General features: G+C 40.5%; 1 protein-coding gene across 3 annotated transcripts; it reads right to left on the minus strand.

Annotated features, from left to right (window-relative positions):
* Nucleotides 1-123: 123 nt before the first annotated feature.
* Nucleotides 124-21,703, minus strand: LOC134331152 (cytoskeleton-associated protein 5-like). 3 transcript variants are annotated; one of them, XM_063012438.1, is made up of 43 exons: nucleotides 21,608-21,703; nucleotides 20,741-20,842; nucleotides 20,035-20,228; nucleotides 19,620-19,826; nucleotides 19,038-19,209; nucleotides 18,810-18,954; nucleotides 18,080-18,177; nucleotides 17,882-17,995; nucleotides 17,258-17,362; nucleotides 17,078-17,167; nucleotides 16,133-16,297; nucleotides 15,558-15,686; nucleotides 15,101-15,259; nucleotides 14,662-14,751; nucleotides 14,453-14,563; nucleotides 14,143-14,235; nucleotides 13,834-14,022; nucleotides 13,143-13,237; nucleotides 12,934-12,991; nucleotides 12,695-12,820; nucleotides 11,935-12,074; nucleotides 11,598-11,772; nucleotides 11,184-11,297; nucleotides 10,840-10,968; nucleotides 10,296-10,490; nucleotides 10,071-10,197; nucleotides 9,760-9,842; nucleotides 8,502-8,612; nucleotides 7,792-7,941; nucleotides 7,483-7,686; nucleotides 7,229-7,364; nucleotides 6,769-6,962; nucleotides 6,515-6,678; nucleotides 6,159-6,329; nucleotides 4,927-5,035; nucleotides 4,584-4,754; nucleotides 4,299-4,486; nucleotides 3,799-3,874; nucleotides 3,520-3,708; nucleotides 2,323-2,424; nucleotides 1,684-1,726; nucleotides 1,455-1,579; nucleotides 124-570 (listed from the first exon to the last, which is right to left on the minus strand). In XM_063012438.1, the coding sequence occupies exons 2-43, from the start codon at nucleotides 20,795-20,797 to the stop codon at nucleotides 361-363; spliced, it is 5,703 nt and encodes a 1,900-aa protein (XP_062868508.1). In that variant the 5' UTR covers nucleotides 20,798-20,842; nucleotides 21,608-21,703; the 3' UTR covers nucleotides 124-360. The 3 variants fall into 3 exon arrangements, with proteins under 3 accessions (XP_062868508.1, XP_062868509.1, XP_062868507.1); XM_063012439.1 differs by having other exon boundaries at nucleotides 6,159-6,317; nucleotides 21,557-21,703; XM_063012437.1 differs by having other exon boundaries at nucleotides 21,557-21,703.
* Between the last annotated feature and the right edge of the window lie 350 nt (nucleotides 21,704-22,053).

A 22,053-nucleotide genomic window follows, 5' to 3' on the forward strand; every position in this document is an offset into this window, starting at 1 on the left:
GTGTAGAAACGAGGTGGTGGTTTTAATGTTATGGCTGATCAGTGTATTTCATAGCTTTGTTTTAGTTAAGAAGTCTTAAACCTGAACAGAGTTTAAAATATCACAGAACGTTGCATCGTCAGCTCAGAACTTCATATTTCCATTTATTAATCCAGTGAAATGCAGAAGTAAAAGAATTAGTAAAAGTGATTCAGAAAAACACACCAAGATTTAAATCTTGATTAAAAAAGAACAAACACGAGCGTAAATATTTACAAATTCATACAAACATACAAAAGTTAAACAGAGTAACATTAGGTGGAAAGAGGTAGACATCAGGTAAACACAGACGCAGGTACAGAAAGTTTAGGGTTGCTAAATTTAGCATAAATTAGCTTTAATCTTTTCCAGTCGGGCTCGGAGCTCGGCCAGATCTGCAGGGGGGCTTCGGGGACGGACGTTTTCGGTGTCCTGCTGAACCCGCGACTCGCGGAGTTTACTCAGCTGAGACTGCAGCATGTCCATGGAGGAGGGAGCCGCCGGTTTAACGTTCGGGGCAGCGAGGGTCGGCTTCTTAACCTCCTCGTTCACCTGAGAGAAAGAAAAACTAGTGAATAACCAATGTATAAAATGAAATAATTAAGAACAGCTCACTCACAGGCAATAGTATGTGGACACACCCAAAAGTATGTGCATACTGAGTACAGATGTTTTAGCCACCTGATTGCCAAGAGACACACAAAATTAAAATGAGCATCTTTGTGGCGATAGCTCAGATATAGCCAATCGATATTCAAACCCAGATCTCAGCAGTGGTGGATTTTTTTCCCATTAAATAATATATACTGTTAAGCAGTGGGTGTGACAAACATGAACAAATAGGATGAATTAGAACTCACTTCTCCTAAACCATGACAAATTATTCAGGTCTTTGGTAAATACCTTTATAATAAATAGTTTTTCTTTCTAGTTATACCTTAGTAATGCATTAAAAATCAGTCCAATTTCCAACCACAACCTTTAAATCTTGTCCCACACTGATCATGACCCAATATTTATTTATTTAGACGTTTTATGGCATGATTGTGGGTAGATAATTCTCATGTCAGTCCATCATCCTTGAGTAAAGTGCTGTTCTTTAAATGCGCTCCGTTATACCATTTACCCCCCCCCCCCCCCCCCCCCCCCCCAAGAAATTAAGGATTATTTTCATTTTGTACATTTTGAACTTAGTACATTCAGTCAGTATGTGTTTAATAGAAAGAGGTTTTCTGCAGGTATCATTGATTCATGACCTAATAACAATAGCAAACCATAACATGCAGTTCAGGACTATAATAATATTACAGCTGGCACATAAAAGCACTATTCCTCTTTAACAGCTTATTATCAAAAAGTTATGTAGTGTACAGGGATCCCCAAAATGGACTGTCTGATGACCAGGCCTGACCTGTATAGTGAGGAGTGAACCGTACCTTGGTGTTGTCGAGGCCATAGAGCTGACGAAGAGCTTTGAGTTTCTCCTGATAGTGAGCAGTGTTGAGAGGCTCGGCGGTAGAAGACGACTGTGTTGCTGGCGGTTTCAGTCCTCTCTGAGAATCTGAGATACAGGATCAGATATTATTATTATTATTATATTATTATTTTAATATTTCACAATCAGCCCTAAATCGGGGACAAAAATTAAAGACAAAAATGACAAACCTGCAGAGGACTGGTCCTTCAGTTTGGGAGCATTTTCCATGTTCTGTTAAAAAAAAAATTAAATAAACGTTTTAAATAAACCCAGATAAGGCGAGTGAATTTAGTACATCAACAAACAAAACATATCCAAGAGTGTCCATGAGCTTACAGTACATCACTGCTATTAACTTTCCCCATTAGAAAGAGGTGTGGCAGACACACAAACATATTTTTGGACATATAAAGTATTACTCAAACTCGACTTTGATTAAAATTGCTTCATTCTTATTTAGAAAAAGAGAAATTCTCTCAGTAGGTCTGAATCTCAGCGCTGCTATCGATTGACCGGGCATCTCTGAGACATGATAACTGTGTCTCAGGATCTGGCAAAAGCCCCATGATGAACTGGTGCCCTGACCATGGCATTGGTCCACCTTGCACCCAGCGTTTCCAATCATTATCATCATTATTTAATTAATAATCATTATTTATAGGCTGTAGTGTCAAGCAGTCCGTTTTACCTGGTCTGTTATTTTTAGATTTCCACCATTGGAAGTTATTTCTTACCAAACCATAGCAATGACCAAATCAACAGTCAGTAATTGTATATCCACATAAAGCAGTCCAGGTGATTGAGCTGAAGGCTACATAGAACGTTACCGTTTGAGCTGGTACAGGAACAGAGTGCTTCATCGCTCGTCTCAGATGAGCTTCGACTTCAGACTCGGCACGGTTCTCGATGAGATTCAGATGATCCATAATCTAATGAAGCAATTAACAAAGATCACATTAAAACTACATGACATGAACACACAAATATATGCATTTATATGCAAAATCTTGAAAATGTGACACACGTGACCTGGTTACCCAGAAAGATCATTCCAATAAATACTTCACTAATACATCAGAGCAGGACAGAAATTGTTCTGTACCGACTTCCATACAAAATGTATATTCCAACCCATCATAGCAGTTACTCTCCACGTCCCCCTTCTGCTCGTAGCCAATAGGAATAGTTTAACCCTCATTCACATTTTGAGAAATTTTCCTTAATCAATAAGATCTAGAAGTTTCATCACCATGGTTTAACATCCAAAGGTTTGTTTTTTATTTATTTGATTTTTTTTTCTATTTTATTTATGCATTTTCTCCCATTTTCTCCTAATTTATTTTAGTCAATTTGTCTTCCACTGCTGGAGGATCCGATTGCAGTCGAGGTGGGTAAATTGCTGCTCACGCCTCCTCCGAGCCACGTGCAGCCCTTAGCGGAACCCTTTTTGTTCCATGCATTCTGCACAGGCGCCTCTCTAAACAGCATTTGAAGACCCCACCCACATAGCCCGGTCATCTGGCAACGCAGAGTTTCGAACCGACCAGTTCAGAATCTCGGCGCTGGTGTGCTAGTGGAATATCCCGCTGCGCCACCTGGGCGCCTTTATTAGTTTGACTCCAAGCCATGCGAGTTGCTACCACAATTATCATGGCTAAACAATCGTTTCTATCTTTAAACGTTTTTAGAGTTTGTTTATTTGTATATTAGGATTTTAATGTCATGTTTTACACTTTGGTTACATTCATGACAGGAACGGTAGTTACTCGATGCACAAGATTCATCAGTTCACAAGTTTATATCAAACACAGTCGTGGACAATTTAGTACCTCCAGTTCACCTCACTTGCACGTCTTTGGACTGTGTTTAAGTCCTAGTGCTTCTAAACATTAAAGCAAGTTTTTTTTGGGCATCTTTTGGGTTTCTGCTGTAGAATTTTGTTCTGTGATGTTCTTGACCCACAGAGAGGGCAGGTGAGGGCCTGGTCTCCCTGTAGCAGGTAGGTATAAGAGATTTGGGAGTACCTTGGGACCGACGAGTCTGTAGAGCGTGTGCAGCAGGGTTTTGACGGTACGGTGAGCCATGTCGTTGGGCTTCTGTTTGAGCAGTTCTTTGGGGAAAACCGTCATGAAGTTGTGGATGTCCAGGAGAATTCTTTCCAGATACAGCGACTCGATCTTCTCTGGAAGGAGCTTAATCATACGCCAGTGACACTGCAGGGTGTAGATACATTAATCACATTAATTCTACGTAACTCACTACATAACACACTTTATGAGCGGTGTACGCCCAGGCGGCTTTACCTTCATGACCATTTCGGAGAACTCGGGAGAGCGTGTGGCAGATTTACTGGCTTCTTGTAATAGCATCAGCAAAGCACTGCAATAGAAATGTTTTATATTAGTATGGACACTAAATTGTCAAAAGTATTTGGACACCTGACCATGAGCTTGCTGGACATACCAATTCCAAAACAAATGGTATTAAAATAGAGCAATGTGATCTTTTCAGCTCAAACAGCCGCTCTTCAGAGAAGGCTTTTCACAAGACTTTGGGGTATATGTGGGAATTTGTGCCCCCTCTTTCAAACACGGCTGATCGTGTTTGAGTGGATGCCCGGCCAGGATGGTAGCTCTAACACTGGGCTTAAAAGAACACCAAAATCAGTCTCTAGTTGGCACACTGAGTAAACCTGGCTGTTATACGATGACACTGGGTAAACATAATCTGGCACAGTGATGGATTACATGATCTGATTCTTTAATGACAGTATTTCGAACAAAGCAACAGACCCTGATTTTACCTGAGTGTGCTGGTAGGATCTGCAGTCTTGAACAGAGTAGAAAGCAGGACGTGGACAGACCGGATGAGCTGCGACTCTCCCGAGCTCTGCTGATGCTGCGGCTCCAGGATCAGAGAAAGCAGAGCCTGAACCAGATCCTTCAGCACCCCCGGGGACGCCTCCTGAGCCAGCTTACCCACCAGAACCAGCTAAACACACACGGATGCAGAGTCAATCCATACAAGCATTTAAACTTGTTACTTTATTTAATTTAACTCCATTATATGGAATAAAACGAGACTGTACCGAGCTTAAGGAACCGATGACTGAAGTGTAAAGTTTCTCCATGTGCATCCGGTCGTTGGTCATGCGTCTGCTGGCCTGCAAGCGGAGCTGCATCAAGGCTGCCACGATGAACTCGTCCACGTGACCAGACATCGTCCTCCACTGGCTCTCCTCACGCAAACTCTCCACGATCTAAATAACAAAAAGAAGCAATTAAAACCAGGTAAATATGGTCTAAACAGCTATAACTGTTTATCGCTCAGCTAGCTTGGTAATAAACTGTGAGGCAAATATACTCAAAGGCAGGGTGCCAGCTTCATGTACTGCATTGGAAATAATAACAATAGCGAGACGAACACAGTACCTTAGTTAAGCCCTGAATGCTAGTCTTGGCATCTGAACTGGCGACTTGTGAGATGACCAGATTAATGTTGGAGACCAAGTCATCGTTACTACTGGACATAGGGGGCAACCTGCAAAAAAAAGAAATAGTATTTATTTATTTATACGGCATGTTTAACACGTGGCATTTAATCGGCAAAACAGGTATTATGTTTCTGTTTGCTGATTTCATTTTGTCTTTATATTTTGGGGCACAAAATGGGATAGAAAACAACATTTTAAAAGGTGATCTGGCTTCCAGGCATTAGATCAGGGGTGACAAACTAATTCTCACAGAGGGCCACATCTGCATTATAGTGGCCCCTTAAAGGGCCGATTGTAATGCATCCTGCAGTGATTGCTCTCTGCCTTTTAAGTCTTGGACAATTTGTTATTTTTCTTGGAGGCTAAATTCTGTGTTTGGTGTCAAAATGCCAAATTTATACTGTATATTGTTCTTAAAGCACAAACTTGTTTCCCATCTTTCATTAAATTTTCTTCTTCTGCTTCAATTTTCTCTTCATGGACATTTTGGGATTACTTGTAAATATTTCTCAACATCACTTGTTGGAAACCCACCTCAGTTAAACGCTGATGTGGAAACACTGCCATGTAGTGGTGGGATGCAGTCACTTTGAGGGGGTCACAAAATCGATTTTACAGTGTATTTAAAGACAACCATACGTCTTAAGCTCTCCCGGGCCACATAAAATGACGTGGCGGGCCGGATTTGACCCGCGGGCCTCGAGTTTGACACATGCGAGTTAGAAGATTAATTAAAACAAACAGTTTACATTTATTTTGCATGACCCTGCATGAACGTACTATAGTAATGTAAATGCGCAATTATTATAAGCTGCATATAAACATTCATAGAATGTTCCAGAAAATAAATAACTACAATTAAAAAGGAACAGCTAGGAAGGGTTAGCTTCAATCACTACAGGCAATGACTGTAAAACTAAACTCCCACCACACACCGATTTAAAAAAGGACCGATAGGCACGTTTTGTTTAATTTAGTGTTTAGTTTTTAACTTCATGTCTGCCCTTGGGCCATGTTCATGGCAGATAAGGTTGTGAGGTGTCTACAATTCACATTTTTATTTTATTTAATTTTACAGTAATTTTACGAGTGTTTTTGCTTGTGTGTTGTGGAAAAGTTCCTTCATGGTCTTTGCTACTGACCGGTAAGTAGAACTCGGCTTATCTGTACCTGAACTTGAACTCTGGCACGTCGAGGGGTGAGTGGTCAGTCATCTCGACCTCCAACAGGTCTGGCATGATCGTTTCCGGAAGATCGACGATGAAATTCGGGTCGAGCTGAAACTGGCGCGGAACCACTGGACTTTGCTGCTGAACGACTGCGTTCTGACTGCGGATTTCACTTCAGAATCAAGAAACGATCAGAAAAACTAGCCAAAATAGAAAAGCCTACACCATTGTTTAGCAGGTTGGGAACCCTAAATCTAACTGATATCAACCAAAATTATACTTTATTGCATTTATTTACACACAGAGGTACAGATAACGGGACAGGATTTAAATCTCATCATGTATTAAGACCAATACCTGAGCTTAAGTGGAGCAGTGTCAGCGCTGGGTTTGCGCAGCAAGCTTGCATTAGCCAACGCGGCCGGTTTCTCCTCCTGCTGAGGTTTGGCAACAGGAGCAGCAGGTTTTTTAGCAGAACGCTTGATCCTCTCCTCCAGCATACTCATGTCCTTCTCTGAGAGCTTGATAAAACACACACAACAGACTTAACAGTCTTTAAAATAGCGCTGATGATTAAAAGAGGAAAGAAATGATTCTACTTTGAAACGAACCTGGCCGATAAGTTTATAGATCTGCTCTCCACACACGTTATAAGCAGCCACTACTGTGTTCAGAGCAGCGTTGCGAACAGCCGTGTCACGATCGCCGATGTGAACCGCGATTTCCCGCAAGGATTTAGATGCCGCCTGCTGGAAGACAGACATTCCACACAGACCTACCAGGCAGCCCAGCTCCTCCAGGCATTCTGTGGTCAAAACAACAACAAAAAACCCTTATTAAACCTATTTAATAATTAGACATTTATTAGTAAGATTAATAAAAATGTATGGTTTATTCATAACAAAAGAGAACTAGTATACAAAGCTAGCCAACCACAGCTGAGATTCCAACTCTGGACCCCTAGCTGGGCATATACACAGATACAGGGTTCAGGGGCACACCCTGTCCTGGGTATTCCTGCTTTTCACCCAGTACTTTGCTACCTGGCCACTTTAGTGTAATGATGCTCACCGGCTCTCTGTTTGGAGTTTTTGGACTTGGTGCCTTCCATGAGGAAGGGGAAGACTCTGCTGGCCGGGTAAACTCTGCGCAAAAGGCTGATGATGCTGCGCACGTCTTTACGCACCACGTCCTTCGGCTCGCCCATCTGGAACCAGAAAGCATGAATGTGGACCGATTACTTGTAGCTTTATAGTAAGACTGCATGATCCGTATTGTACACGCTTGAGTTTTTCTGTACCAGCAACAAGTAGATAGAGAATCACCTTTAGGATGAGGTAAGGGATGAATGAGGTGGCTTCGTGCTCTGTAAGGTGGTAATCCTGATTACTGAGGGTGTTAAAGAGCAGTTTGAGATACTCCAGAGCCTTCATCAGTATGCTGGTATTGGTGTCAAAGAAACGCAGCGTGAACCACTTTAGGATCAGATCCAGACAGCTCACGGTGGCCTCGGTCTCAGCTCCCAGGTGCTAAAAACAGTAATTAAACAGCCCACTGTAATGGCCGTAACCTCACTGAGATGCATCCAGATGACCGTGTGGATTCAGACAGATTTAATCAGGACTGGTACTGACCTCCATCATGGCGCCAATCGCTTTAATGTGCTTTTGGAAATCGGCGTGGAAGAGATCCTCCATCAGCCATTTAGTCACACAAGGAGTCATCTGAGTCTTCAGCTGGTCCACAAACTCATCACGTGGGGTCATGAAGTTCCACTTCAGTACCTGCATGCACCCAAGTAAGGTTATGCACAAATGCTTAACTACGTATAGACCAACATGTTCACACATGGTAAAATCGCCATAATTAAACCAGAGCTACAAGAAAAGCAATACCCCCCCCCCCGAACTTACCAACTTCATTTCCAATCTAGTCATCTCAGACACATGAAGCAGCCAATACCCCCCAAATCCCCTCCCATTACCAGCAGCTTCTTCCAAAAGTTTAAACCAGACTCATTGTATGTCTCCACTACACATTGGCAGTGCTATGACCAGTCAAGTAGGAGCCTGTTAAGGCAGCAAGGCGATGTCCCACCCTGTCCCCTCACCCTCAGATACAGCCAACTGTCTGTAGAGCACCTGACCAGGTATGTGGCTTCAATAAACTGCCGTGCCAACGAGGCCACTTTATCCTGGTCAGGGTTGCAGTGGGTCCAGACCCATTTAGAAACAAATGGTGAGGCAATTTAGTCACCTCCTGCATGTTTTTGGTAGTTGGAAAAAATGTCAACTACTGTTGATGGCATAACAGAATTAAATGTAACCTGAAAAGGAATACATACCTTTAGACTTTTCTCCTCCTTGACACGTTGCTCTTTTCCGTTGGGCACCAGGGTGAAGATGGGTCCATTTCGATCCTCCTCAGCTTTTCCAGCAGGTTTCTTTCCAACAGGCTGTCAGACAGGTACAGATACAAGCAAATAAGATCGAGGCCCAGATCCCCGAGTAGGTCTAGGTGTCCCGGCCAGACTCTCACCACAGTGATCAAACCCTCAGCGATTCCCTGCAGTGCACGTCCCATTCACCAGTGCAAACACCCGTTTCTCTTTCCCTTCGAGTAGCACCAGTATAAGCCCGAGGTACCTGCTTGCTGTTCTTAACCTTGGCCTGGCTTTTTGATTTCCCACTGAAACTGTTTTCTTTCTCCACACTGCTGTTCAGACTCGAGTTGGCGCTGGTGTCCAGCTCCTGAGACTGCCTCGCAAATAAATGTAATCAACTAAACAATAACGGATCATTCAAACCTAAGAATAACTCAAAGCTTTAAACATAGACCCCTCTTCACCCCAATAATAAGCCGTACAACGATAAATCTCTAACAGGGCATTTAGGTGGCACTGTACACAAGCCCGCTACTGCCAAGATTCAGGGTTCAAATCTTAGCAGTGCTACCAGCCGGTTGGTCGCCTGCATGTACACAATGGGTTAGTGTCCTGGAGGATAGCAGTGCACATATAAGTGCACTCTCAGTGACAGTCCCAAGACCAGATATGCCCAATCTAGCATTATAAAGGACATCCAGTGTTAAAACAACTGGGATAAATATGGTATGTGGACCAATCCACTGTGGCAACCCCTAAACATATGAAAGGAAAGCTGTCTAGCAGCAAATCACAGCATCTGCAGCATTTGACAAGAGCTAACAAAGCACAAAGGGCTGAGATACTGCTTTAAGAAATAAACTACTAATAAGGTCTGAGGAATAATCTAGGTGCCATGCATTTTTCTGTTGTTTTAAACACCAATTTATACAATTGTCAGTATTTGGTTCTTATACGAGCCCTAAATTCTACAGATTGTGGTGATGCCTAAGAAAATTCTTGGCTTTAATTAGTCCTAAGCTTTTGATTTAGGGCAGAGCTATTTTACCTCATAATATAATTAACACCTAGAGAAAGAAAAGCTGGCAAAACTATCCTGGTAGCAAGTTGTCACTAGACACATTATTAAAAGCATAAAAAAAAACCTAAACTAATTCCACAAAATCTCCCAAAACTCAGTTACTCTTGCTGACATATGCAAGAGTGCTAATAAACTCACCTTAGCTTTAGATGTGGCTGCTGGTTTGGCCTTTTTGGGTTCCGCTGGTGGAGGTTCAACCACTGGAGCAGATTTCGACTGAGCTAAACATTCAAGCAAATAAAAAAAAATATATATATACATATATTAGTGCATCCAAGCCAGTGAGTCTTATCTACAGACCTGCTGACCCATAACACGGTACAGCTTCAGTCATGCTTACAGATTATTATAATACTTAATGAGTTGTTCATTTTAAATATATACAAAGTCTATGTGGAGCAGCAGGTCACCAAAACTGAGTATGGGATTCAATATTTAACAAAACACACCTGAAGGAGCTGCAGGTTTTGCGGTGCTGCTGGCTGCAGGAGCTGCTTTACTGGGTGCTGCAGGCTTAGCAGGCATGGATGCTCGAGCTTTTTCCAACAATCCAATCACCTGATCTTTAGACGCCGGCTACAGAAGACAGAATTATTACTACCACCAGGCACATGTTCCACCCTCCACATGTTCCACTTTGAATCCTATTTAGAAAGGACAGATTTGATCCCGACCTTTAGTTTTGCAGCAGCTTTGCTCATCTTGTCATAACCAAGATGCATCATGAACATGGGAAGGGCATCCTGGGCTTTCTTCCTCACGTCTGCGTTACGATCCTCCAAGCAGGAATACAGGTGGGGAACACAGAGCGCAAGATCGGACGGAACCGAGCGCAGGGTGGGTAACTTCTCAGCCAGCCAACCTAATAACTACACACAAAAATGTACATATTTATATACATATTTATATAGTCTGTATTAACTACAATGTTGAAAATTTAGTCATATAAAACAGTAGTTTTTAGAAGAACTGAAAAGCTCAGAAGTTAAAAACAAAGTAAAATAAATTGTGTGTATGGATTTTGGTAGGGTGGCCACTCCTGGGAGGATTTGAAGATATAGTGCCATACCTGGACCGAGGGAATGGCAGTACATCATTTTCTTTCTAATAATCTGTATAACTACAATTTCATTTGGAAACTTTGCAGTGCAGTAACAAGCAATTAGCATTTTATTAAAATACAGAGCTGTGTGTGTCACAGGCAAGCTTTAGTTTTACCTCTTGTCTGAGAAAGGGATTCTCTTTCTTAAGCTCCTCAGATAGATCTTCTCCCTCCAGCCATTCTTTCATCCCAGTCTGATCAACCCAGGCATTCAGAGTAGCCAAACCGGCCGCACGCACTGCAATCTGGGAAAGAAAGAGACACAGATCCAAGATAAAACTGGGCGGTGGTGGGAATTACATTCAGCACCTTACTGTTCAGTCTGGTACAGAAAAATCTAACGACTAAATTAAGCATTAAACATAACCCTGCTCAAAATAGATACTCTATTTTATCTGTATTCATTTTTACTGTTAATAAAGCAAGCAAAATAGGAAACATTTTAATAAGCTCTTTTTACCTTGCTGTCGGTCAGTACGGTGATGATCGGGATGCCGAGAGATTTAACATGCTGTTTTAGGGCTGGACCCATCGCTGTAGCGATCTGCTGAAGGATAGACAGAGTCTGCTGGACCTGTACATCAAAAAAAATAAAAAAATAAATGAGGTACAATAGACACTAAAGCTTTAAATTTTTAAGAGTAGTATTAATTCCATTTTTTCCCCTATTTAGCACTGAGGTTATTGTTGAAAATGGTGCCCATACGCATTTAATATGTGCCTAACGTGCTCGCTCTTCACTAAAAGCAGAAATAATAATAATAATAATAATAATAATAATGGAGGTGGTATGTGACAAGGAATTTCTTTATAACAAAATCTACATGGGGCTAAACCACAGCACCACCTAAGCACAAATCTCAGCCACACTTACCAGAATTTTATTGGAGTCTGTAAGCCGCCCCTTCAGTGCAGGAGGAAGTTCCCCAATGTTCGGTTTGATAAATTTTGCCTCCGAAATCACAGCAGCCACTTCATCTAGTCCCTCCTTCCTCATCTTCCAGTTCTTATCACCAACCTTCGACACCATCTCCGACGTGATCTTATCACTGTAAGAAGAACAGTTGTGAAAAACTAGATTCCTCTCCATTTTAAATTATTTGTTTATAATAAGAAGCAACTAAAAAGTCACTGGTTGTGCACAGACCACATGAAGACAACGTTAACATTTAATGAGTCCAAACTGCTTTTAAATATGAAAAACAAGTTACCCGATATCAGTTCGAGGTAGAAGATCCACAACATCTGCACCTCCATCATTTTCTTCTTCTTTATCATTTTCCTCCTCTCCCTCTCCTTCATTTGATTTAGACTGACCTCTGATAGGAGCTGGAGGCGTCTGGCCCTTCACCTAATAAGAAATGACAATAAACAAGCTGTACATTATTTTACATGAATGGCATGACCTGCTTAGGTTCATTAATAGCAATTCATAGCAATTAGTATTTCATAATGCAAAATACTGACATATTGAAGCTTACTGGTGGTTACTTTTTCCAAACTTTTTTTCTATATCTTCAGTGACTGTTATAAGGAGCTCATAACCTTTAAACTACAGAGAGCAGAAATGCAATTTCACATCAAGCACTAAAGCAGTGTTGCATTAGTTTATGGATCAAAAAATATATCAGTCCATTTAACATACAAACCTTAGACTAGACTGATAAGATTCAGGGACAAAGAAGCGTAACTTCAAAGCTGGGACTTTAATTACAATTGTTTGTTTGGATTTTATTGCCATGTTTAACACGTGTCATTTTATGGCATGATCGATATTATACGTATATTATGAGTCCGCTTATTACATCTTGCCTTTATATTTTGAGTCCATTTTATATTTTCTATTATATTATTTCTATTATTTGTATGGCTGCAAGGTTATAGGTTAAAACCGTTCTTTCATGGTTTTAGCCAAGTGTACTTGTTGCCTTTCCTTAATTACAACTGACAGATAATAATAATAATAAAAACCTTCTGAAATTCTGCATCAATCTGTGAGAGCAGAGCGGCTTTCTCGTCCTCAAAGAACATCCGAAGAGGAGCTCCCATATACAGGTACATCACCGCCAGGAGAGAGATAGCACCGGTTCTTACAGCCTGTGAGGGACACATGGATCAAGCCTTATTCTAGCTATCTATATTTATAACTACTAAAATGATACAGAATAGAAATTTTTTTTTTTTTTAATTAATTCGATGAGAGTACTCACAGGGTTGGTGGCAGCTAGTGCCGTCTTCACATTAGTAATGAAAGCCTTCACGTTTATGCTGCGAGACAAAAAACACAGATTTTTAAAAATGACAAATACTTTAATTGTTTGTACAACGCACAAATGTAGGAAGTCGTACAGAAAAACATAAAACTTGCATGTTCTATATAATGTAGAAAGAATGGATAACAAGTGCATAGATCAGTTACCCTGCAAAGCCGAATTCCTTTATAGCATTAGAGAGCCAGTTCAGAGCTTCAGCCTGGTTTTTGGGATTCTTTTGTCCAAATGCGATGGAAACGACCTGTTAAAGACAAAGAATTCAAGGATCTATGTTTATCAATTACAATCCAGGATTCAGACAGACAGCGAAAATAAAATCATAAGTATAAAGAACAAAGCTAAAACATCTAAACCAGTGCCACCAGTCCGCGGACCGGTAGCTTTGAGGGTCATTTATTATCGGGCTGCACAGAAAGAATAAATAATTAGAGATCCATTTTCAACACATTTCAGGTGTTATTGTCTCCCATCACCCCTAAATGGGAGCAGCATCTCATTGCAGTGAAAAAAAGTTCATTTTTCATCATTTGTGAGCAGTATTGTTAAATCCTCCCGCCCCCGCCGGTCTGTGAAATTATATCTTATATGAAACCGGTCCGTAAAAGGTTGGGGACAGCTGATCTAAACAGAACAAAAATGACAGAGGCTAGAAAGAATCATTTAATCCCGTACGATTAGTGACCATGCTTTTACCCCAGTGTGCAGTACTTCATAATAATAAATGCATCACTTGTTTTAATATGTTCCTCATTACAATAAAGAAATGTTCAAATACATTTTAATAGCAAATTTTAATAATTAACCCTTAATAAACAGTTACTATAGATAGGCATGAACCTGTTCTGCAGTCCAGGGAAGAGTGCAGGCTTCAGCGATAGCAGTCAGAGCTTCTTTAGCCCTCGCGCCACACTTCACATCCCCAATCTTTTCCACAATCGGCTCAAACACGGCGAGGGCAGAAGTTCTGGAGAAGAACGAGCCTTTCTGAGCCACAGCAGCGACCACCTGCAGCTTCAGCTGAATCACCTTAAATAAAGTAAAATGTCTGTATTTAGGTAACAATTTAAGGATGCATATCTTTTATACAGTTATCTTTAATGCTAGAAGTAAAATATTAAAGACAACTGAGGGACAATTCATGTTTACCTGGAAGTTTGTCTCCTTCCAGCCTGGTTTCTTGGCCATCATGCGGACGAGAGCCTGGCAGGGCATCTCTTTGCTGTCCATCACATCTATGGCCTGAGAACAATGTTTTTAATTAAAAAATGCAAAAGGCAAGATTACACCTGAAATGTAGGCTGTTTTCCTGAACTAGTGGGTAAAGACTGTTGAAGGAGAAAAATCAACATTAACTTGATAATAATCACTACAAATAGGAATCCTGAGAATATCTAGCACACAGGTCCAAATCTTCTGTAATACACATCCATAATCGAGAAGCCACACGTTATATTACCTTGAGAAACTCCTCCATGGAAGCTACTCTTTCCTTCCAGTTAGCACTGTCCAGCATCTGTATGCAGGAGGCTGGGAGAACCGCCACAGCTTTATCCTCACAAACTTCCATCTACACAAAAATATATAAAACATACATACACACATAGTCTGTATAATACTGTATATAAACCACAAAAAAAAAAAATTCTAAACAGAGATGCTATTTACCGAGAACTCAGCCTCTGTCACTTTTTTGCTTTCAGGTTTCTTAGCTTTGGAAGGACCAGCAGGTTTCGCCTTTTTGTTTGCAGCTGACGGCTTCATTATGAAAAAAATAAAGAAATAAAAAGTACAACCCACATTAATTGAGAATGGAGATTAGTGTGCCTCTTATCAGCCTAATTAAGGCTTGTACAGATCACCACGACTGTTTAATGTATCATGTATATTGACTGCCTCACTGTCCTGTATGTTCAGGTAGCTTAGCATCACCAATGACATTAGGAAGAATTTGCTGGTATACTTATTTACACGTATAATAGTTTGATTTGTTATTCTCTAACCCATGATGATAACTTAAAATAAGACATGCTGGAATTAGATAACATATAATTGCTTCCTAATTCATTAAGTAAGTTTCTACAAAACCATGATTCAGTGTTCGTACCTTAGCAGAGCTGGAGGTCGGTGCTTTCTTGGCAGGTACGGACGGTTTAGCCGGAGCTTCGGCTGCTGGTTCAGGTTTCGGCGGAGCGCTCTTCTCCTTCACCTGTCCGGCAGGTTTCTTTCCACCAGCAAGTTCTACCTTCTCTGCACATTCCTTAATCTGTCGGAACCGAGAAACGAAAACATTTAAAAAGCAGCAGCATACAAGCACGAATGACCATTAGACTACAACTATGGATGGAAGCTACAGCGGTGTTTATGTAGATTGTGTTCAATTGCTGCATTTGCCCCTTTTCTCTGAATCTAGTTGCATAGAATCACCCTGTTGTACCTCCTCTAGCGCTTCAGAACCCAACCCTGACCAATTAGGGCCGTACCCAACACACAACCTCTAATTTTGGATGTTTACACAACATCTTACACATTTTAATCAATATGGCGATGTTGCTCAAGCCCACCTTGTCAACTTTCAGTTTATCCACATCAGCCAGGAAAGGGTTGACGGCTCTCTCACCGACCACCTTCATCGCTGCTCCTAAAGCTTCAAACGCAGCATCTCGGACCTCTGGAGCAGAGTCGTTCACTTGCTGTGGGAATAAACAGACACAAGAGGGTTAAATAATAACGAACTTGCAGTTTATGAAGACAAACCTCATACACAAACACACTAAAGCAGGTCTGTGTTTACAATAATAAAGATTATGAAGAACATAAATGTCTGTACATGTGTGTAATGCACAAAAGAAAAATTTATCCTGGTCAGAGTCACATTAGTTCCAGTTCTATCAGAAAACACAGGGTGCAAGGCAGGAATACCCTGGATAGGGCACCAATCCATTGCAGGGCTTTAGCCAAATCATGTCTGTATAGATTCCCAGCCAGCCGATCAACACATTCAAACCAAGGGTGCAGAAGTGAGCATGTGTAATAGAACGCTGCCACATTCAACAAAATGAATAAGAATACATGACTAGGTGCCTTGTGTTTCCCAGTGAACTTGCAAAATGAGGCTCTGTACTGGCCCGGTCTGTACCTTCAGCAGAGCAGCACAGAAGGGCTTGAGAAGGGATTTAGGCAGAGTGGAGACGGTGCAGTGACAGAAACTTCTGGTGAGGAAAAATGTCGCCTGCTGCCTGATGGATGGATTCTTGTTGTCCATCACACCCAAGACGTCATCGCTGACATTCTGTAAACTCGTCTGGAAAACCAGCAAAACCAGCTTAGGATTATAAAATCACGTAAATACAACCACGACAGTTCTTCATTGGCTAGTTTTAACTTTGCACATGCTGCCTGACCCTTTAATGTTTTATTAAGTACCCTTAATAGGAAGACCTTAAACAGAAAACCAAGGCATAAGTAGTTTGTTATTTTACTGCTCAATCAGATATAAAACTTGATTAATCTGAATTTGGCTTTTCTAAGTCCTGTACACCATCATAAATAGGTAAATTATCAAATTGTTTAGAGATATTAGGATTTTAACGTCCTGTTTTACACAATTTGGTTACATTCATGACAGGAACGGTAGTTACTGGTTACAAGTTTAATATCAAAGTCATGGACAATTTTGTATCTCCAGTTCACCTCACAAACCGGAGCTCCCGGAGGAAACCCACACAGACATGGGAATCAAACCCAGGGAACCACCTGGGAATCAAACCCAGGACCTTCTTGCTTCCAGTGCTACCAACCGAGCCACTAATTGTTTAGAGATAAATAACTGCACACAGACTATTTATCTGTACAATTATTCTACCCCTAAGACCTTAAGTTTACCCTCCAGCATTATGTTGAGTGAACAGCTCAGGCATTTAATCCCCACAGTTCTTTTTAATGAAACTGAGAGGATGAACTAGTCTCATTAATTGCTTTTAAGGTCAGAATTAATTGATATATAACCTTACAGAAACAGCATTAAGATATTAAAGCATTCAATTATCAAAAGCCGATTCAGCTAGGCGCTTCAGATACTCACAGAGAGGAACACGGCATCTATGGCCTCCTGTAACGCCTGCACCACTTGAGCTTTCTTCTCCTTAAACTTCTCCAAAATAGTTGAAACCAACTGCAAACCAAATGACAATTTATAGAGGAACTTCTTCCTATTTTTATTATTTGTAATTTTCACTTTGTATATATATATGAAAGAACTCACATGGCCAGCGTAGGTGCCAAATTTCTTCCTGAGTCCAGTGGCAAGTCCAGCTACACATTTAGCTGCTAGAGTCACCAGCATCACATTAGTGTCTTTTCCAATGACCTAAAGAGAAGTCACAGTATTATTAGGATTTTAACACAGTAATGTTTTACACACTTTGGTTACATTCATGACATGACGGGTAATTACTGGTCTTTGACTGTGGGATGAAAACCCACGCAGACACGGGGAGAACATACAAACTCCACACAGAAAGGACTCGGACCGCTCTACCTGGGAATTGAACCCAGGACCTTCTTGCTGTGTGCCACCCCTTGGGAAACCTAAAATACTTTTATAGTGACACCAGAATAGACTCGGCTGACAGGAAGACAAGAACAGACCCTTGAATGTAGGGGTTCAAAAATGCACCTAACAAAGCTGGTAGTTAGGCAGGGGTGCACATGTCCAGTTATGGTGTCAATTTGCACCCATAGCAATTATTTAAACACATACTTGTTTATGCTTTATAGGAAGGCTTATAAGACCAGTAGAGACCCTGCTGTCTGTTTTCCTTTCCAACATCACATACACAGATACAGCGCTGTCCTGTTCTATTAGATTGTTTGCACCAATGTTTACCTTGTTCAGGGCTTTGACGACATCTCCATACTCCCCACTTTCCAGCTTTGGGTTTTTGGTTAAAGCATCCAAAGCCTCCAGCGCCTCCTTTCTCTCCTGCCACTTCTTTGCCTCCTGTAAACAATTGCAAACAGATTCTTTACATCCAAAACAGAGCCCTTAGAACATTCATGTCAAATGATTGGAGAAGATTCTTACAATTTTTTCATAGAAGTCTTTGGGTAGCTTTGAAAGAATCTCAACCTCTTCCAGAAGCTCGTAAGCATCCACTGCAGGAGCAGCTTCTTCTGAACCACCTAAGAAGGAAAAATGGTCAAGTTTAACACCTTGTATGCGTAACTGAATGACTAATAAGCATGTAAAAGATTGTGCATATATTCTTAGATACTCCTGAACAAGTAATTGGAAGATCACTGGTTAAACCCCACCACTGACGGGTCAGCACTGTTTGGAAATTAAGCAAGGCCCTTCATTTTAAATTGCTTGCAAAATACGCTCACAATTGTAAGCAATTTGGGCTAAAAGAACCTGCTCAATTCTATAAATGTGAATGTAAAACAAGACATTTTAATTTTAACTATCTAATTCCACACTACTGAGCATATAGGGACAGTGGAAGCCTAGTGGGTAGAGCTTTGGGCCATCAATCGAAAGGTTGAGGGTTTGAATCTTAGCTCTGCTATGCTGCCAATGTTGGGCCCTTGAGCAAGGCCTTTTACCCTTCGGTTCCAGGGGTGCCATACAACGGCTGACCCTGCGCTCTGACCCCCAGATTCCAAACAAGCAGGGATACGCGATACAGAATGTGTACACGTGTATATGTATATATGACAATAAAAGCATTCTATTCTACAAGTGCTTTTGCATTTGAAATACTTCCATATTTAATAGATAAAACTGGTGTAAAAACAAGCAAAGAATGAAGTACCGTCTCCGTCTTCATCTTCATCTCCTTCTCCTCCGTTCTGCTGCTGCTCAAACTTAGCTTTGAGGTCCTGCTGCGATCGGAGGAAGCGACACTGTTTGGGTGCAGACGAGGGCAGCTTGGCCCATTCCTCCTCCAACTCTTTCATCTGCAAAACACAAACCAGTGATCGTACGGCAGAAAAAAATGAAGTACATTATAAAATTTCAATGCCAGAAGCAAGAGCCTTACCAACACAGAGTTGATATTCTGAAAAGGGAGGCGGAGTGCATCTCTGATCCATCTGTACACCTCAACAGCCAGCAGTTTGGCCTCTTCTCGGATTGCCTTTTCACGAGACTCAAAAAGCTTTGGCAGAACCTTCACTATAGGCTTCAGGGTTATGATCTTCGCTCCAAATTCACTGAGAATGAAATGTAGACAATTGTCAGTTGCACATTTATAGTTAAATAGGTAGAAAAGCTCAGTTCTGCATTCTAATCCAATCAACGACCCTTAAAACACACTGTACAAAGTGATGCATTATTTATTATTATTTGCAGTAAACACCATGTTCAGCACATTTTTGTGCAATTTATGGCATGCTATGTGTTATGTTTCAGCCCATTTACAGATATAAATCCAGGGTTTAAAGTTCAAGCCTAGCGATTTAAAATACACCTGAAATCTACACCCACATCAACGCTGATGGTTTAGTTGAGCTGTATAAATATGTGGGTGGAGGGTCAACACTTCTGCTTAGAGTTTAAGGTTAATTTAAGCAGTCTTGGTACCATTTCCAAGGCAGCATATAGTAATAGTTAGAACACTCACCTCACTGCTCTTCGTAACACCTCCACACAGGCAAGAGATATTTTGGGGTTCTTATTATCAAGTCCTTTGAGAATTTCTTCCTGTACAGCTTCTCCTTTCTCAATTTCTATATACATCAGGCAGATGTCGGATCCGAGCTCTTTAGCTCGAGCTTTCGGCTGGTTAAATACTTTACACACCACTCCGGATACCACCTCACCCACAGTCCTGTAAACATGAGGGGTGATGACTATTAAACAGATGGCATGGGGTGATATTTGCACATGCAGCTTCACACAGTTTACCAGGTTACACACAAGAACCAACCCCATATTTACCTGGTAAATGTACTAGGTTTGATAAATCCTTGCCCCCAGTACATAATCCCGTAATACCAGGGTTGGACATGAACTCAAGATAAAACATTTCCCCTTACCTGGATGCTGCGTGTGCATTTTCAATGTAGACCAGAGCCACCTCTAATCCTTTTAGTTGTGCTACAGCATTTGAATCAGTCACAAATGTCTTGATGAGTCCCTGGTATTTGCCCCACTCTGGGCTCTTTTCGTCTGTAATCCTTTGGAACTGCTGCAGGGCCTCAGTGTACCCACTCAACCTGGCTTTCCAAACCTGGAACAAAGAGGAAAGTGATATTAGTGCATTAACGATACAGGACCAGGCCTGTCTCAATAGCAAAGTGAACTGATAACTGTCCTACTGGTTACTAAAATTCATGATTAAATTAAATTATGTTTATCTTGTTGCATTTAAGTTGCTTACACATTTTATTCACATCAAACCTTTAAATAAATTAAATTTGCATGCACTGTAAACGTGACAAACAAAATATCAATATAAAAATCTATTCCTGAAACCAGACCATAACCGCTTCATCTACTAGCTAAGCTATAAGTTCACCATGCCCACATGTACACACTTTAAAGTCATTAATAGATCATTGGAAAATTGTTAAATCGATGTACAAAGATAGAGTTTCATTTAATTTCATCAGACAGGAAACATCAGTGATAAATAAAGAGATTTTGCAATTAAATATTTGCTCCAATGATTTTATAATGACCCATACAAGACTTGTGAAAACAGTTAAAACATATTCTCTATATCTCAAGGAGATTACTGACCTTGTGTTCACATTTCTGGTCTGTAGGCAGTTTCATCCACTCACTGTCATCTCCCATGATGCTCTGTGTTTGTCCAAAAACTTCGTCCAAAAGAATACGTGTCTGTGAGATTTATACACAGTCTGGTCAATACTTATGATGTAAGTGATTTGTGCACAATACAAAAAAGATCTAGTATTGATTTTGGAGTTTCAGAGTTTTAAGAGAGTGATAGATAGGGCAGCTGTAGCCTAGTTGCTACTGTTGGGCCCTCGAGCAAGGCTCTTAACCCTCAATTGGTTAACTTGTATACTGTCACAGTACTGTAAGTCTCTTTAAATAAAAGCTGAAAATGTAAATGTAATCTGCTTGTTTTATTCGTGCTGTTGGCTGTATTGTTTCTATATTTAAAATGTATGTACTGTTCTACACTAAGTCGTATTACTAGTAAATGCAAGGGTACCAGGGCAATACAATAATTCTGCTTGGATAGATAGATTAGATTAGATTAGATAGATAAGATTAGAAAGATAGATTGGATAGATCCAACTGTCATTGCTCAGTGCAGTTACAATGAAACGAAATGCAGTGAACTGTTAAACTATTTAAAGCAATATTGTTAAACAATATTAGTAATTCAACACCTATTACATTAAATTAATATATTAAAGTTTAATAAAATATAATAAAAGGTCATTATATGCACATCAAATGTGACAGAGTGCAAAACAGAGACCTGCAGCCTTTATAATGAACCCATTTAACAACATACGCAATAATCTGTTATTCTATACAAACACACACATTTTATTTACAACTATCACAAAGAGATCTTACCTCAAGAGTCTTTTAAACCTGTTTAAATCAAAATATTTAAAATAAACTCACTTTTAATCCTACAAAACGCAAATAAACCTAGTAAATGAAACTCCTGCTCTAAACCCTGAAATAAGCGTTAACTGCGGGCAGCTGAGGCAGCCTGGTTTCAAATCTAGTCCCTAACAGAACAATCGCTTCTGATTGGGCGATTGGCGGAATCACGTGTGCTCATTCTGTATAGTGATTAGTCAGTTTAAAAAAACACGGCTGTGTTTCAAATAGTATGTTGTTTTCTATTCCCTATGCACTACACAGTGTACTTTGTTTAGGCTGTATCGGACACTGACAGGATTACTGAATTTTGTTTGCGTTCTGGACACTCTTCTTAATTGACATAAACAATATAAATAAATCTAATACTGCGGCACACTGATCCATATTATATCCATTAATGTATATTATATTAGAAAATAAATTTTCAAATGTGAATTTGTTTATATGTAAACAAGTCCTTG

This window comes from Trichomycterus rosablanca, chromosome 17 (genome assembly GCF_030014385.1).
Source record: "Trichomycterus rosablanca isolate fTriRos1 chromosome 17, fTriRos1.hap1, whole genome shotgun sequence".
NCBI lineage: Eukaryota > Metazoa > Chordata > Actinopteri > Siluriformes > Trichomycteridae > Trichomycterus > Trichomycterus rosablanca.